Source organism: Lonchura striata, chromosome Z (genome assembly GCF_046129695.1).
Source record: "Lonchura striata isolate bLonStr1 chromosome Z, bLonStr1.mat, whole genome shotgun sequence".
Taxonomy (NCBI): Eukaryota; Metazoa; Chordata; class Aves; order Passeriformes; family Estrildidae; genus Lonchura; species Lonchura striata.
Window position 1 is genome coordinate 38,261,465 of NC_134642.1, and position 17,174 is coordinate 38,278,638.

At 39.8% G+C, this 17,174-nt stretch overlaps 1 protein-coding gene across 3 annotated transcripts in view; it reads right to left on the bottom strand.

The window, feature by feature from the left end:
* The window catches only part of RAI14 (retinoic acid induced 14), an 84,953-nt gene that overhangs the window by 30,954 nt on the left and 36,825 nt on the right, over nucleotides 1-17,174 (bottom strand). For all 3 annotated transcript variants that reach the window (XM_031507438.2, XM_077790125.1, XM_031507437.2), the window contains exon 3: nucleotides 5,879-6,009. In XM_031507438.2, the coding sequence (XP_031363298.2) occupies nucleotides 5,879-6,009 (131 nt within the window). The remainder of the gene's footprint in view (nucleotides 1-5,878; nucleotides 6,010-17,174) is intronic.

Here is a 17,174-nt window from a genome sequence, read left to right on the forward strand (position 1 = left end):
GTATAGCACTGTTCATTTCTCTCATTTAGCAATATATAAAGCAAGCAGGCTTTATATATAAAGCTCTGCAATCTGTGACTCAGTGCCCACCACTTCTGAGGCAGCTCGAACCTCTTCATAAACTCCAGAATCTCTTTCTCAGCTGGGGTGTAGCTGGCCTCAAATCCTCTGAATCCCACACTCCAGAAGCCGAAAGGTCATCCTCGAGTCTCTCCAGGTCCCTTCTGCCCCAGGCTCAAGGAAGGGCCATTCTCCCTGGCTGCAGTGTACAGCATATTCCTGACATCCTGCCCCATTCAGACCAGCCCAAGGGCTCCTGCATGGGCAATATCCAGCTAAATTTGTTCAAAAGCTTCTTTTGTTGTTCAGGGCCCCATTTGAGATCATTCTTCTTCCATGTCACTTGATAGAAAGGGCTGACTGTGCTCTGGAATCTGACTGTGCTCTGGAATATGCATTCTCCAAACCCCACAGTGCCTAGGAAAGCCCATGCTTCTTCTACCTGGTTGGCAGGGACATAGCTGCTATTTTGTTGATGACACACTGTAATCTGATTACTTCTGTCCTCCCTTTTTACTCCTAAAACTGAATTTCCTCAGTAGGATTTGACCTTGCTTTGCTTTATGGTCTGGAGGGGAAGCTGTGTAAGGAGCAGCTGAGACTGATGGGACACCTCATTGCAGGTACAACTCCCTCACAAATGGAAGAAAAGGGGCAGGCACTGACCTCTGCTCTGTGGTGACAGTGACGGGAACTGAGGGAATGGCCTCAAGGTGTGTCAGGGGAGGTTTAGGCTGGGTATCAGGAAAAGGTTCTTCCCCAGAGGGTGGTTGGGTGCTGGAACAGCTCCCCAGGGCAGTGGTCACAGCACCAGCCTGACAGAACTCGAAATGTTTGGACAATGCTCTCAGGCACGTGGTGACTCTTGGGGTGTCTGGTGAAGGAAGAAGACTTGGACTTTGATGATCCTTGTGGGTCCCAGCCAACTCAAGATTGTTCTATCATTCTATGTATTCTTCCAATAGCTTATTTTAAGGTAAATATTTTTACATTCAAGGAAACATTCTCTCTCAAAGGTAATTAAAACATTTCTATTTATTGAAAAGTGATGTTGTTCACGCCACTTGCCCCCACCTCCTTATTCAGTAAGATCCGAAAGGAAGGAAACAAAAACGAATACTATGTACATAATAAATATCAAGTATTTGCTGTTGGAATATGCTCCAAAATTTATTTTTAGTTCAGCCTCCAAGGCATGAACAGTCTCTTTCAAATGAAAATATATCTTTCCTATTAACTGCTAAACTGCTATTTGGCAGTAGTTTTGTGAAAGAGTCCTTAAAGTGCAAATTTGCAGAGGTTTCTAAAGCTTTTTTGTACTATCGTTAGAGTAATTTTATTGAACAACAACTGATTCAATTGCAGATTAAAAAAATGTACAGAGATCTATTGTTTCACTTAATCACCAAAAGCATTTAATTCTAGTTTAGTACCTTGCAGAAACATGCAAACATGGCAGTAATGGACTGGCACACTGACAAAATAACTTCAGGTCAAGGAAGTGCTACCATTTATACACTGTAAATCCTTTCCAAAATCATTCCCCCACCCCCCATCCTTGCACTTCCTCTCAATAATGGCAGTAGGTTCTTAAAATAACAGCCCATTTGAACACTTGATCTTGTGGAAAGTGCAGCACTGAATGAATCTAATCCTCTTTTTCCCAAAAGGGATCTTTTTGAAAACTGTTTTTTGTTAGTTCAAGTGGATTTAAATTATCAAATTCCAAGTTGGAAAGCCCCATTTTGTTGTTTAAGGAAGCTGGACCAAAAGAAAAAACAACCAACCTATCTGGCAAAGTAAGACTACAATGACAGAGTCAGATTTCCAGATAAGTTCTATTACAACTGTGCTTGGCAATAGTCTGTGCTATGTAAGTGGGAGCAACAATGGGACTGTGTCAGCTTATGCCAAAGGTGGATTTGCCCCATGGCCTTAAAAGTGATTTATTGTTTATAGAAAGAACTTAGTCAAAGGCAGGGTGATAGTGTGGAAAGTCAAGTAGGTCTTAAAAAACTATAATTTCATTATTCTAACATGGTCTTTTTAAAATACTTTTTTTTAAAGAGATACTGCTGAGGAGTTAAACCTCCTAACAAAATTTTGTAAATATTATCTCTAAGAAATACCTACCTTAACACTAGATACCTTAAATTGATGAGGTATCTAGATCTCATTATTTTAAGCACCTCTATTTTATTCATGTTGACAAGTCACAAAGTAAAGGACTTAAATGTTAGGGACTAAAGAGGACACAAACGGAAATTTTGGTGGTAATGTCCAAAACTGAGCCAAAGCTGGAGCACATCATAGCAGGTGTCAGTGGGATGATACATACAGTACACAACAGGACAAATAAAGAATACTCTCAGTTCTGGTCTTTGTTCCTTTCAGTTCAAGCATTTTATAATAGGAAGCCATATAATTCTAAAATAAAAACTTAAAAGTACCTCTCTAAGCATGAAAAATTATCCTCTCCATCTTCTGTTTAAAATAATGCACTGTATTAGTACATCTCAAAAATCTGGACAGCATTGAAAATTTTGTTTGTAGGGCTGTTAACAAGAAGACTGAGAAAGAAAAGTCTTAAAAGAAACATGTCACGCCTTAAGGGTACACACAATGATGGAGCTAACAAACCTGTATTGCAATGTGTAATTGTTTCTCCTTTTTGCTTTCAAGCACATTCCAAAGTCTTTAATCACATTATGTACTCTGTTACATAATTGAATCCACCATGTTCTTCTGGTTAGTCAGCTTCATCTTAACTAAGTATACAAAAGCATGAATATATACTCACAGGGATCAATAGAACACTCATGCAAAGAGCTCCCTTCCCAGATGGCACCACAGACAACTTCCTAAAATGTAACCAGCAAAATCACATGAGCCTCACAAGGCCAAGCAATGGTGCTGCACCTGGGTCAGGACAAACCCAAACACATGTCGTGCAGAGAATGGACAGGGAGCAGGCCTGCAGAGAAGGACTTGAGGGTGCTTATGGACAAGAGGCTGGACATGAGCCAACAACGTCAGCTCACAACCCCTGCTCTGCATCAAAATATTTCTGTGGGCAGCAAGTCAAGGAAGGTGATTCTGCCCTCTGCTCTCATGAGAGGGCGCATTAGCCCATCCCATGTCTCTCCAGGCTGTAGACAGGAGTTGTGCAAGACAGTGTCAAGTATTCTGCACAAGTCCAGACATATGATGATATTGCTCTTCCCTCACGCATCACAGCTGCGACCCAACTACAGAAGGCCAACAAATTTGTCAGCCATTATTTGCCTTTATTGAAGCCATCTTGGCTGTCACCAGTCACTGTTTTATTTTCCATGTGCAAGTCTTATGCAACAAGGCTCTGGAGAGATCTTGTAGTACCTTCCAGTACCTAAGAGGGAGCCTACAATAAAGCTGGAGAGAGATCTTTTACAAGGGCATATAGACATAGGACAAAGTGAATGGCTTCAAATTGAAAAAGGGTGGATTTAAATGAGGTAGTAATAAGAAATCCTTTACTGTGAAAGATGTGAGGCACTGTAAGAGGCTGCACAGAGAGGCTGCAGAAGAACCATTCCTGAAATGTTCAAGGCTAGGTTGGATTGGGCTTTGATCAACATGGCCATGTGTGGGTGTCCCTGCCTGTCACAGGGGGATTGGAAAGAGATTATCTTTAAGGTCTCTTCTAATCCAAGGTTTGTGAAATCTGAGCACAAAGGTGGACAACTCTCCCAAAAAGCCCTGTGCAGATCGCAATTTCCCAGCACAGGAGTTGCTGATGTTACAGGTGGGGTAGCTAACAAACCAGCACCGTGCTCTTGCTGCACATCAACAGACCTCAGTGCTGGGGTGCAGAAGGGTCTAATCCTCTAAGCAGAGCTTCTGAGGCCAGGCAAAACCAGCTGTGTCAGGCACTCAGACACACAGCAGGAATGCAGTATTGGCATCACACGCAAAAATGATGGCTGAACTCCATTTCGTACACACCAAAAAATATTCTGGAGTGGTAAAAACACAAACAAGACACAGCCCAATATTAATAAGACATGCTGGAGAACATTTCTGGGCAACCTTTGGTAGCTATGTCTCTCCAGGTTAGTGTCATTGCTTCCACACCTGTCAGTCTCTATCTTTCAAAACATAGACAGAAATAACCTGAGCAGGTCTGCTAAATTTCCCAAAGCACTGGGAACAGAATGAGACTTGACATGCTGTATTTCTGCATCATAGCAACTCTGCTTTTCTTTCTTCTCTCTCAAGCTGCCTTTTAAACCACAAGACAGAAAAAAAATTAAAAGTAAATGACAGTCAAATGAGCATACAGAACAAGAAGCAGCAGAGATCTTTATAGCACTAACTCACATTTCCTCCAAGCAATTGAAAGAAGTATTTGCAACTGCGTTATTAGTAACACCATCATTTATATAAATACATGCTTACTGACTTAATAGCTGAGAAGAAAGAATGAATGAAAAAGGGAATTTTTTAATTGTAACCATGTAAAGCTGAAAAATTGTTGCACCAATACCTAGCTACATTCTTACAGTTAAGAGATACTGATAAATTCAGTCTTGGGTGGTTACCTAGAAAATTTCACAGGATCAACCAACTTATAAGTGAAACTTGCAAAGTAGGTGTTACATTGGATACACTGTATACAGAGTGCAGCCTAAAAAGACTTTAAGAATTGAGGTCTGAATTTACGTAGATTGTAAAAATATGAACTGCTAAATACAGCTGTAATTCTGAAGATCCAATGACCAAAAGAAAAACATATGTGCACAACTTTTAAAAATTAAAAATCTATTAAAATATGGAGGAGAAAGCTTGCTTCACGTAATTGATGACTTGGACTTCTGCAGTAAGAAATTGCAGGTTATTATGAGTCAATCCATCACTCAGTTCCCTCAGATGTAGAGCAGAAATACAGCAGATGTAGGAAATTGAACCAGAACAAGAAAGAAGCTGAGTATCACTCCACAAATGCAATTCCAGAGGTAATTTATTAGAACTTAAGAGTTGGGTATAAGCTGCTTTGTGCTGCCCTTCCCAAGACTAAGCTGTCCTTCCAAGTCCTCCTTTGCCCACATCTCTCCAGAATTTTATCAAGGTTTTGGTTCTGTCACAGGATGCCTGTTTCTCACCTATCCACCGAATTATCTTTCTGTGACATACACAAGAAAGTGTAAGGATAACAATCTTTTGGCTGTAGTTTTCTTAGAATCATTTATCTTCCACAATTCAGAATGTTTGCAGGAGAACAAGAGGAAGAACAGAAGATATATATGAAATATATATCAAAAGGAATCTCATTTACACAAAACTTTCATTAGCACACTTCAATCAAAACAAGAAACACTTGGCAAATCCTTAGCACCTGCAAGGTTTTAAAACTGTCACCATAGTTTCAGTTCAGCCAAACCCAATAGCATGAAAATATATCTTAATTTCTATCCTATTAAAGCAATGGCCATGGGAAAAAATATCCCCAAAGATTAATACTTTTTTGGAGTGTGCAATCTGCAGTGTGCCATGAAATTTGAAAATACCCTGTCGTAAAAGGAGTCCACTCTACCCAGTAGTTTGTTAACCTTCAAGTTACTTCAACGGGTTTATGATTTTGAAATGGCATTTTAAAGGCAGAATTACAAATCAATATATTGATAATTGCAAATCAAGACTTGCAGAATGTATTGTGCTTCAGAAGAAAAAGAAACCTTCATTTTCAGGATAGTATCTGGTTTTTAAATCACAGCAGTAGCACACTTCTAGGGCTGGGGTTTTCCACAAGTTAAATCAGAGGTTTTGGTTTTGAACTTACACAGTTTTGCCCTCACTGTCTTGTTTGGTGGCACTGGCTCCTTTTTTACCAAGCAGTGAAGCCACTTTCTCAGGGTCTCCATTCTCCACTGCCTGCAGCAGCCGATCATCATTCTTATTCCACTCGTTGGTCTGAGTAAAAGGAAAAGGAAGGAGAAATATTATCAGTACCAGCTCTGTGTACAGGCTCTCCAAAATGATCCTACATGCATTGATCCCCACTGAAAGCTTAAACAAAAGCCCAACCCAAAGAAATAGCACAGACAAAGCCACATTAAAGTAATCTGCAAGCTGCACAGCAGAGGTTCCCAAGGACTTGATGGCTTAAGCCAGGGCCTAAGCAATGACTGAAGATGAACTGTAACTTGGAAACTCTGTAGATGAGTGGTGCAGGAAAAAAAATACCATATTTTCTTACTGTATTTTCAAACATTGTCCTTTATTTTTCCAGTCCTAGTTTCCATTTCAGAGTTGTACCAGCCCCATTAGACCTTCACTACATACATCACATGGATAAGTAATGAGGTGCCTCATCTTATCCAGACCCCACCCTAACAACGCAAACCAGCCAAAACTTTCCATATAAAAGGTTTTTCCCGGCTCACATTTTGTAGATGTTAATGGCTTAAGAGACTGCCCTTTGCAGACTGCAGCTAGCTTTATTGAGTTTTTTATCCCATGTTGGTCTTTAAAACAAACAAAAAAACCACTCACACAGTGCTACTGAAAGAAAAGAAAACCACCCTACTTTCAGAACTTTCCAAACTCACTCCTCTAAATCTTTTTGATCCCTCTCAGCAGCTGAATCAAGAACAGGACATGACTTCCCAACTTGATGACTCTCCCTCCTCCTCTGAACCACCAGGACAATTGACCATTTCCTCTAAAAGGCTTCCAGGTACAATCTAGCAAGATCCTAACAAAACAGAGGACAGTTTTCTGTATTCCATGTGATCACAGCAAAATGAGCTCTGGAAAAGGAGTTGAAAGTTGCACACAACTGGACAAACAACAGTGTTCATTCAGTCTTCAGGAAAAACAACCTGGTGTAATTAAAAAGCTGAATTTGAAGCAGTATTAGCACCCAGCTACACTCAGGAGAGTTAACTTCAACAGCTGCGGCTTTCTCTTTGACACCAGTCAGCTCATCTCCAGCGTGACTGCTTATTCATGAGCACTTGATTTGTACACAACTTCTGGAATTACTAAATTCATGTTAATACCTTGAGAAATACTTAATAAAAAAAAAAATAAAAAAACACACACACACCTCCCCACCCAACATCTTGTTCTGATGTTCTATACAGACTTTTTTCCTCCAGATAAATAAAAATTTGGACATTTCTCTCTCTGGACTTGTGAGGAAAAGTGTATGATGTGCATTTTTATATGAACTAACCCTACAGGATGTTTACACCCTGAAAAACGGGAGGAAAGTGCTCCAGGTTAAAAGTTATTTAAAAAACAAATTAAAAGAACCATTAGGGAGAGCATAGTATGGGCAGGAGAGCAGACAAGTTGGAAGAACACCACCTGGAACCAAGAGTACAAATGGAAGCTCTGTCCAAGGAAGCAGCATTCAGACATAGCAACTGCACTCTGTTATGGGAGTGAATGACTGGTCAGTGCACATCCAGCAGGTCATAGTCTATATTCATATGGCACTGCAATAAATTTCTATAGACTCTGGAGCACTAATTACATCAGCAAAAATAATAGTTTCTCTAAGCAATATTTAGACTCCATGACAATGAGTGGCCAGCCAAGCAGCAGGTTCCACCCAAAATGAGACTCATTGCCTATTCTGAATTTGGGGAATTTCATGCTTTAAAGGCAGCCTGTTATTAAAAACAGGCATTAAAAAAATGTATCTTAGTTGTAAATAAGAAAAAACTTTAAAATTAACACTCTTTATTTGACAGTACATCTTTTGGAGTTTGTTTTGGAATTTGAATTTGGAATGTGTTTCTTTATTATTCAGTCATGTATGATATTTATATACAAGCTATTTGATTAATCAGCCTTAATCTACAGACACATCCAGTGCAATACTACCCGAAATCACCAATTTACTTTTGAAACATGAAATTGAATAAACTACAGGAAAATGTTAAGACTAAGGCCTGCTGAAAATCCTTGGCAGAACAGCTTTCAGAAGAACATTCAGCTTTAGAATACAAAATGGCCACATCTTCAAGAATGAAGATGAATATTCATCTTCATGAATATTCCTTCAATAGTCAGCTATTAAATTGGAACATTATTGGCATATAATCCAATGTTCAGTGTTCTGATACAAGCAAGTAAGTGCACAAATACTGACTCCCATATTTAAGAAGTATCTGAGAAAAGTGTCAATTTCCGCTTGGAGAAGCTTCTGTGGTAACTGTATTCATCTATAATTATACTGTCATTAAAATCCCAGACCAAATAGAAATGAACACAGCTGTGTCCCAAATTACCCCTCGCTGCACTTAGGAGATACTCAGATATTGGATAGAGATCTCTGGAGTACTCTGAAAGTGATTCTGATGATGCAGAGCATTGTTCATGCTAACAGTAAAACATTTGATTACATATGGAATCACTCTTTTACAAGAACAGATTCTTTAGCTCATCTTTATTTTGACCATATCCTTTCTGGTATCCTAAAATGAACACTCATACAGAAACACAATGAAGGAAAGACTTAATGACTAAAAACTGTTGCCTACTAATCTGTACAGCTAAAAAGATGCCCTCATATTTGAGAAATAAATACAACTGAACTGGGACAAGCCATTAAGTGACCCTGCAAACACAATCGGTAGTATTAGATGTATCTTAGTGTCAAGGAAAGGGTATCAATGTACATTTCTTTATTTTTCACAAAGAGCTGGAGAATTAATTACTTTTTCTGCTTAGAGGAACAAGGTAGAGGCTGGTGGCTAGGCTAGATCTGTATTTGGCAGTCATTTTAGATTCCTGTTTTCAGTTCTCTATCTAATTAGTGTTTCTTCTTTCAAGCATTGTAACTCAAGAGATGTTAAAGGAATGACTAATTTTAGAGACTGCCACATACCTAAAACCACTTATATTTGTTCTTGCAAATGCATGTTTAACATCCATTACACTACTGTACATGAAACTTTGTTTTGCTCCTGGAAAACAAAATACACGCTGTTTCTCTTTATCATCGCACAGCAGTTATGCTTATTTATAAACTAAAATATCTGTGTCCTACCCAAGACGTTTAAAAGCCTCACACTGTATTGCTCACATAAAGTTGTTGATCTTTTCATTAAAGCAATAAAGATTCCATTCTAAGGCACCAATAATATATCATCACTGTAATTGTAGATTAGATGTTAATTTTATGCAAGCCACAAAAACTATTTAGAGACCCTGTTTTATTTTTGAAATTAAATTATACACAAATCTGTTCACACAGAAAAAACAATCATGCAGGCATCAACTGTTTTTCAAATATTCCTCTGATAGGATCAAACTGGTTTTTTTTCTTCCTCATTGTGCTCAAAGACCAGCTATGCATTCCAAAAGTTAAAGGGACAGCCAATAAAATAAATGGCACATAATAGACTCCCAAAAACCCATTTCAATATGGAATCATAACCCTATTGTTAATTTCTTCAGGGGAAGAAAAATCTCAAAGGACAGACAATACAAATGACACCCAGAAAGACACTGTGCCCAGGATTTGCCAAGCAAGTAGGAGGTATTCAAGTCAGTAGGGTTCTTAACGTGCCTCATGCAATTAAATACTGCACAGGCCCTGCTGTCCATAGCAGATCAGAAAACCCAGATTTCTGAACAGAGGCAGTGACTGCCGCATTACATTACATTCCTGTAATCTCTTGAAATATTAGTCTGGTTTTGACCTCACAAGTCACACATCATCAAGCATACACCAAAGACTTGGGAGGTAACTTCTGCTGGGATGATACAAAACATGGGTACTCCCTGTTACTGTTCATTGTAGAAGTCAGTTCAGAACGGACACCCATCATACAGAACCAGCATTTGTCTATCCTGGAAAACACGCACATGGGAGGTGATCTCTTCTGCCAGGAGTACATGATGGTCAGCAGAACTGGAGACCTTAACTTCATAAACGCACTGTGTTTCCTCCACTGCAGTCCCCAAACCTTCCCATCCCACTTTTCCCAAGCTGCCCAGACATTTCTGCTGCCCCTTCTTCAGCTGTGTGCCACATACTGCCCCCTCTGTTTAAAGATTCCTCACTTGCTTTGCTTTCATGTCTCATCCAAACAGCATGGCACCAGCCACCACACAGTCCTTGGGGAACTTCAGCTCTGTTATACCACTTACTCATGTAACATAAAAGAGTGCTTTCTTTTCTGTCAGAGAGGTCTCCATGCATAACATTCTGAGACAACCCAGGCAGAGCATTTCAAACTCAAAGTTGGCACAAAATAGCAGCACAGTCTTTAGGAATACCTTGACTATAGCACAGGAGCAACAAAACCAACAGCTAAGCAGTTACTTTTCATCACCAATAAAGCTGAAGGTTCTGTTGTTTTGTTTGGAGATGGTTATTGCTTGTTTTATGCTAAGACTGCTGCAAATATGCAAGTTCATCAACTGTGTATGTAGCATTCTAGTAAAAAAAACCCAAACCTGAGCATCTCAGCATAAACACATATGTGTAATGAATTTGGAAGAATCTAATCCTAGAAAAGACTGCACATATGAGTTCTCTTCACCTCCATTCCCACCCTAACACCCCCCCCCCCCAACACTCCTGTAGGCCACATGCCAAACAGTTATCAACAGCCTTCCTTCACACAATTAACATTTTGCAATAACAATGGCTTGTGAACACATGCAAAATTGATGAAACACATATTTCAGTTTCAAAGACCACAGCCAGTGCTCCATTTAGTACTTCTTCAGGTTTGGGAGAGGGGGAAAAGTTAGTCTGTTGTTCGTTTGGGTTTTTTCAAATGTGTATAGTATATAGTGTTCAGTATAGGTAGCAATAATGAATACTACATATGCAGAGGCAAAGTAATCTGATCAAAGCTCAAGTTGTGCAAGTTTTTGGATAAAACAGATGTTTTTCCTATTAATGTGTAAGGGATGAGATAATCTGTCATTCCTAATAAATCATAAAATACAACAGTGACAGCTGAAAGGATGGCATGCTAAAATTCAAGCATCTGGTGGCACTGAACATCACTCTCCTCAAGCACGCTTTTTATTCTTGATTTTCAGTTGTCAGATGGACAGGTGTGCTGTAGGGGCTCACTCAGAAGCACCTCCCTGGTAACAGTTCCGTGTTTTTCATCCTGAAACACCCATGAGCCTTAGAAAGGAGCTGGCAGCACAGAGGCAGCCATGCTTAGGATGGAAAACCACTCCTGCACAGGGCACTGTGTGGTCAGTATCAGTGAAGTGAGGCTGAGAACTTGATTGACTACACCACAAGTTTATGACCAGTGGTTAAAAAAGGCAATGCTCAAGCCAATGCAGAGTGCTCACAACACCTCCAGTGATCACCATCAGGATGACCTCTCAAAACCATGGCTCCATCACAAGCTTTGGCAGAGTTACCAACAGCAACTGCACCAGCAGTTGTTGAGTCTCCTGTAAGCCCTCTCTGTGCACAATTTATTTCTAATTTTATCATTGTGAGATACTAATAAAGTACTTATCATAGTCATGAGACTGAAACCATCCAGTAAAAATCCTTCATATTTGGGATCACACCTAGCATGTTGACAGGTTGACAGATTTTGAGTCCAAAGAGAACCCTTCATATTGAAGCCTATTTTCTTACAGAATTAAAGCTTTCAATGGCTGTTTTATACATTGTTTTCTTTGTCACAAAGTGAACACTTTCCTTTCTAGAAGAGAAGCTGAGGAATCAAAACATGTTCAAAAAGGTAGCTATTAATCTTTTCATCACCATCATATCAAGGATATTAAGCCTCAATTATCTAAGATCACCAGCACATATCATGCAAGAAATAACATATAACAAGAGGTGATAGTTCTACTTAGCACTTGTACAACGTTTTCCATGAGCAAATACCTGAGCAAACATTAACTGGCAGCAACTTAGTTTCTTTATCTTTGGCATGTAGCCTACAGGAGATGATTTAAGTGACCTTGCATTGTTGTAAACCTACTGGAGACAAAGTTATGTTATCTCCACTGAAATCAGAACTGCAGGGAAGCTGAGTAGCAAATTGAAATTCCTGATAATTTCAAACTCAGCAACTCAGTTTCTGAAAAGGAAAGGAATACTTAAAGACTGGAGTCACAAACAAATGTATGGCAAAGACATTGAACACCACTGCATCACAAGGTCATCCACAAAAGTCCACATGTGCTGGACTTCCCAAGAGAGTTTTAAAAACAAGAACAATCTTATTGTACTGAATGCATTCACTAAACAAAACAACCCTTGAAGTTAAAACACAGATGACAGTTTTTCTCGAAAGAATGGCTTATCTGTAAACACTATAACCCAGGAGCCAGTGTAGGTAAGGAGCTTTCACCTTTCCTGGCCTTCCCATCTGTAATTTAGAGACTGTATTTGCCAGCAGCAAGCTTGGGTGGTGGGAATGGGAATGTCACTTGCAGAAGGGCAGGATGTTGTTGACCTTATCAGCAACAGCTTATTCCAGCCCGCAGCAGTTTCTCCCAGGACATTCAGAGCTCAGCAGATGCCGGCAGCTGCTGCCTCCCGGGCTCCCTTCAGTTGCTGTGGCTGCCAAAGCCCGCCCTCAGCGCAGATACTGCACAGTGGCATTGCAAGCTGACCTCTGCTGCACTGCATGACCGAGGCAGCACCCTGAAAGGCCATGCCAAAAGATGCTGTGCTCATTAACTTCACCACAAGTAAGGTCTAGACCTCTAATTAAGTTGTCAGAAAAGCAAAGTGTGACAATGGCGTTCAAAGTATTCATAGTGATACTATCTAAATGTCACTAATTGCTACAACCCAGCCTTTTCCAGCTTCACTTGACCATCGAAGTTGCCTGTTTTAGGTGACTGAAGGCTAATAACACTATATTTACATAAGAAGATGAAACATTTGCAGCTCACAAGATTACACATGCCATTCTTTAAAAGTGGAAATGGCAGCGATGAAGTGCACATTGGCAACCTGTGCACATTTTACAACGAGAATAGTCAGTCCACTGCCCTCCTCTTGCTTCTTGCTATGGAGCATAGCTGGTGTAACTGGCCATGCGAATTGCATGAGGTCTGTTTGATACTGGAGGCTGTATTTGTGTCAGAGGATGAATTCCATTTGAATCAGAGATAAAAACACGACAGGGAAGGCAGGAAGCAGTTGGACTGAATGGACAAGGAATGCTAACAAAAGACTAACGGCAGATTGTCAGTAAACCTTGATAATTACCCATTCACTGGGTAGCTTCTATAGATAAAGAAGTGATTATTATCCAAGCAAACCATTTTTTCATGCTGAACCCCAGAATAATGCAACTGAACAGTAAGTCACTCAGCAGGGCACTTCTATCAGCCAGCAAGGCTGCCTGGAAACTTTCCTGGCAGAAGAGGACCACAAGCTATGAAAAGAAAGGGTCTTTCACCAAGAGAGAAGGGGAAAGATGACCTGACTAAAATGGTCATCTGAGACTGTAAGTCTGGGGACTGGGGGTGGCAGGGAGGGAAGTTGTAGAAAGAAGTTAGTGTGGTCTTTGCTTCAATGATGACTGGAATTCACAGCAGGTTGTGAGCTGTGCTCCAAGAACACTCAATGAAAGTGAAAATAAGTTTGAAATGAAAGTGCAAATAAGTTTGTTGTTTGCTGAGATATTTGCATTTCTTGCATGCAAGTTTCTTGGGTATTTTTTGCCTGTTTTGGTGGCGTTTTGGTTGAGTTTTGTGGTTTTTTTTTTTTTTGTTTGCTTTTTGTTTGTTTTGTTGTTTGTTTGGTTTATTCTAAAAAATCCCCCGCGGTTAGTTTCACAATTTCAGTCAGGCCTTGAACGCAGAATAGCCATAAGGTCAGGAAGGGAACATGCACAGTTAAAACACAGAAAAGCAGCCACTTTTTAACTGCAAGACTTCATTTCTGTAAGAGCAAGAGAGTGAAGAGCAAATGTCAGCAAGGGGCGGGGAGGGGTAAAAGAATGTGACACAGTTCACCTAGATCAAGGAATACAGCAGGCTCACACTAGCAAGTTTAGAGGCACATGGTGGAGTTCTGTGTGGGTTGGGAGACACACAGCTCACACATGCTGCTTGTTTCACTTCATACTAAAGGTCACAATGTTTTTTTTCATCCAGAAACTAGTTTTCAGCCTTTTTTTAACAGATAAATAAATCTTTGCATTTGATGAACAGTGACATTTCCTGCTAACATTACATCTAGGTACATCAGGTATTCTACTTTCTTTTAAACAATTACTGATGTTTCCACATAAGCCATTTCATTCCACTGAATATAAAGGAAAAAGCAAAAAGCTCACAACATGTAAGACATTAGGAGCAAAACAAGACAAAGTACCTCTAAATCATTAGTTACCTACAGCCAGAGCACTGGCATTAAGTCCAGCTACTGTCCATTGTTTATCATCTCACACATCATCAGTACGGCAACTGAAGATTTATCTTTATTTTCAGATAGCAAAGGACATAGAAGTAACCACACCACATGCAAACAATCACTCTCAGTAAGACAGAATAAAGTAAAGCCAAGAATTAATTGTGTATATTTGTACAAATGAAACAATATTTATCTTAGCACAGGAAAAAACACAGGGGACTTTCTAAAAATAAAGATGCTAAATCTATTCTGTTTGAAGTGACCATCTCCCATTGTTCTGTCTTTTCTCAAAGTTCTAAAGATCTGAGCTACAGAGGACTCAGACAACTGTTCTCATCTTGAAATTACTCAATAATTGTACTAAAACTAAAATATATCTAACAAACTACTGATTAATGCTGGACACATGGGAGGTCTTCCTTTCAAAACAGTCCATGGGGTGTCAAAACAGAGACTTAAAAATGACCAAACTTCTCAAATGGCTATCCAAGGACCCTCAGGAAAAAGCGGAAATAGTTCAAAGTAAAATTGTCTGGATAATCTAACATGACCTTTTATCTGGTAAGTACATTTCAGTGGTAAGTGGGGTATAAGATACAGGGGGAATGCTAACTCTGCAAGCAAAGTCTCTTTATTCAGCTATTGTGTTTATGATCTTGATCCTCTTTACTGTGTTAGACACAGTGGTCTATGAAGACCAGAGTGCAAGAACCAAGGCATACATCTGAACACCTTAGTACTAGATAGGGACAGGAACAGTCCCTTAAATTTCAACATTTAATGCCATAGATACATGACTTCCTTAGTGGAAGGTTTGTAAATTCCACACATTAAGTCATTAGAGAGGTGAAAGGTCTGGAGGAGAAGCTGTGTGAGGAGTGGCTGAGGTCACTTGGTCTGTTCAGCCAGGAGGGACTGAGGGGAGACCTCACTGCAGTTACATCTTCCTTGTGAGGGAAAAAGGAGGGGCAGACACTGATCTCTGCCCCGTGGTGACCACTGACAGGACCTGAGGGAATGGCCTGAAGTTGTGTCGGGGGGGTTTAGAATATCAGGAAAGGTTTCCTCATCCAGAGGGTGGCTGGGCACTGGAACAGTCCTCAGGGAAGTGGTCACAGCACAGTATTCAAGAAGCATTTGCACAGTCCTCCCAGGCAAATGGTATGACTCCTGGGGAGTCCTGTGCAGGGCTGGGAGCTGGACTCAATGATTCTGATGGGTCCATTACAAATCAGCACAGTCCATGATTCTATGACTTGGTGTGGGATCTAAGCTGACTGTGTCTACCTTGATTTTTAGTCGTATGTTGCAATTTCTGTTGACTAGTAAACTTAGAGAATACAGGTACTTGATGGATGTTCTTGATTTCCGATGGCCAAATGGACATACATTGTGTACTGGCACTTTAAATCTATGGCTTCATCTTTCCTCCTGTCTGTTGCTAAACCTCTCAAAATATTGCTTATCTTGCCACTTGTGCACAGTAAGCTGACTGTCGTGGTGTTTGGAGCTGCTACCCGTTTTTCCTCCCCATTATTCTGCAAAGGGGAATACAGACACAAAGGCCGCAGATAAGGAAAAAAAAAATTAAACACATAACAGAACTGCACACTGTCCAGAACTGATGTAAGATGTACTGTGCTAGGCTGTGTTCATAAGGTACATGCCACCATAGCACTTTGTGTTTGTATTACAAATGCCTACATGAAAGTTCAGCTCACAATGAAAGTTGTTGCCTTTTTTCCCCCTCTATTAGTAAGATAAAATTCATTGCTTGACTAAACTTCAACATCTTAATGTTCTCCACAAGAGCCAGAAGAGACCTTAGATGTTTTTAAAAACATTTCACAATATTTTTATACTTACTAGAATGCCATTGTAGGAAGTAATACAATTTCCAAATTCGTAACAAAATATGTATTAATATTTCAAAACTATTCCGAGTAGAAAAACAGTCTATTTATAGTTGAATTCATCATTCTTGTAAAAGACATAACCACTGTTATGGGATTATAGCCTTCTATTCTGAAAGCCATGACAAGGCCAAACAAAACACAGTGCAAGCACAGAGACAAATCCCTATTCCAAGAAATTATTTTGTTTGGAGTCTTCAAGGACTCAACTCAATCTCCAAAAGTACTTCATGACTACATAAGAAGGCAAAAAAAAAAGTTTCACTATCTGTCTGATCTTCCTGAGGCCACTAACAGATGTTAGTGCTGTGAATTGACCCCTAGACCTAATATTTGTCAGCTTCCAAAATAAAATATTAAAGAAGCAAGCTAAGCTTAGTTGCTTTTACTTCCATGACTGCAATGAGGGATAAATCCAAGAGTCATGGGGAAAAGAAAGCAATTGTTTTGCATGAAAATAAAATCCACTTCAGCTGCCAGTGAGGAACATGTGAGATTTCACACCACCACATCTTCCCACGTTGTTTATCCTCCACATCACATGCACTGAGAATCAGACAAGTCTTTTATGCGTCAGACTTTCTGAATACAGAACATCAACCATCAACTGCCCACACAGGCTTGCCAGGCCTGAAGCAAAAGGAAGGAAAGAACAAGCAGGCACTCACCCTGGTTCTTTCCTTATCTGAAGAAGGAGTTCCATCTGAACTATAGATACTGATCTGAATTTCAGATAAGGAGTTTCCTTATCTGAAGAAAACCTCATCTGAAGAAAGAGTTCCATTTCTCTACAGACATCAATAATGACATTCACAAGTTTTCAGTTCAGCAGGCATGGA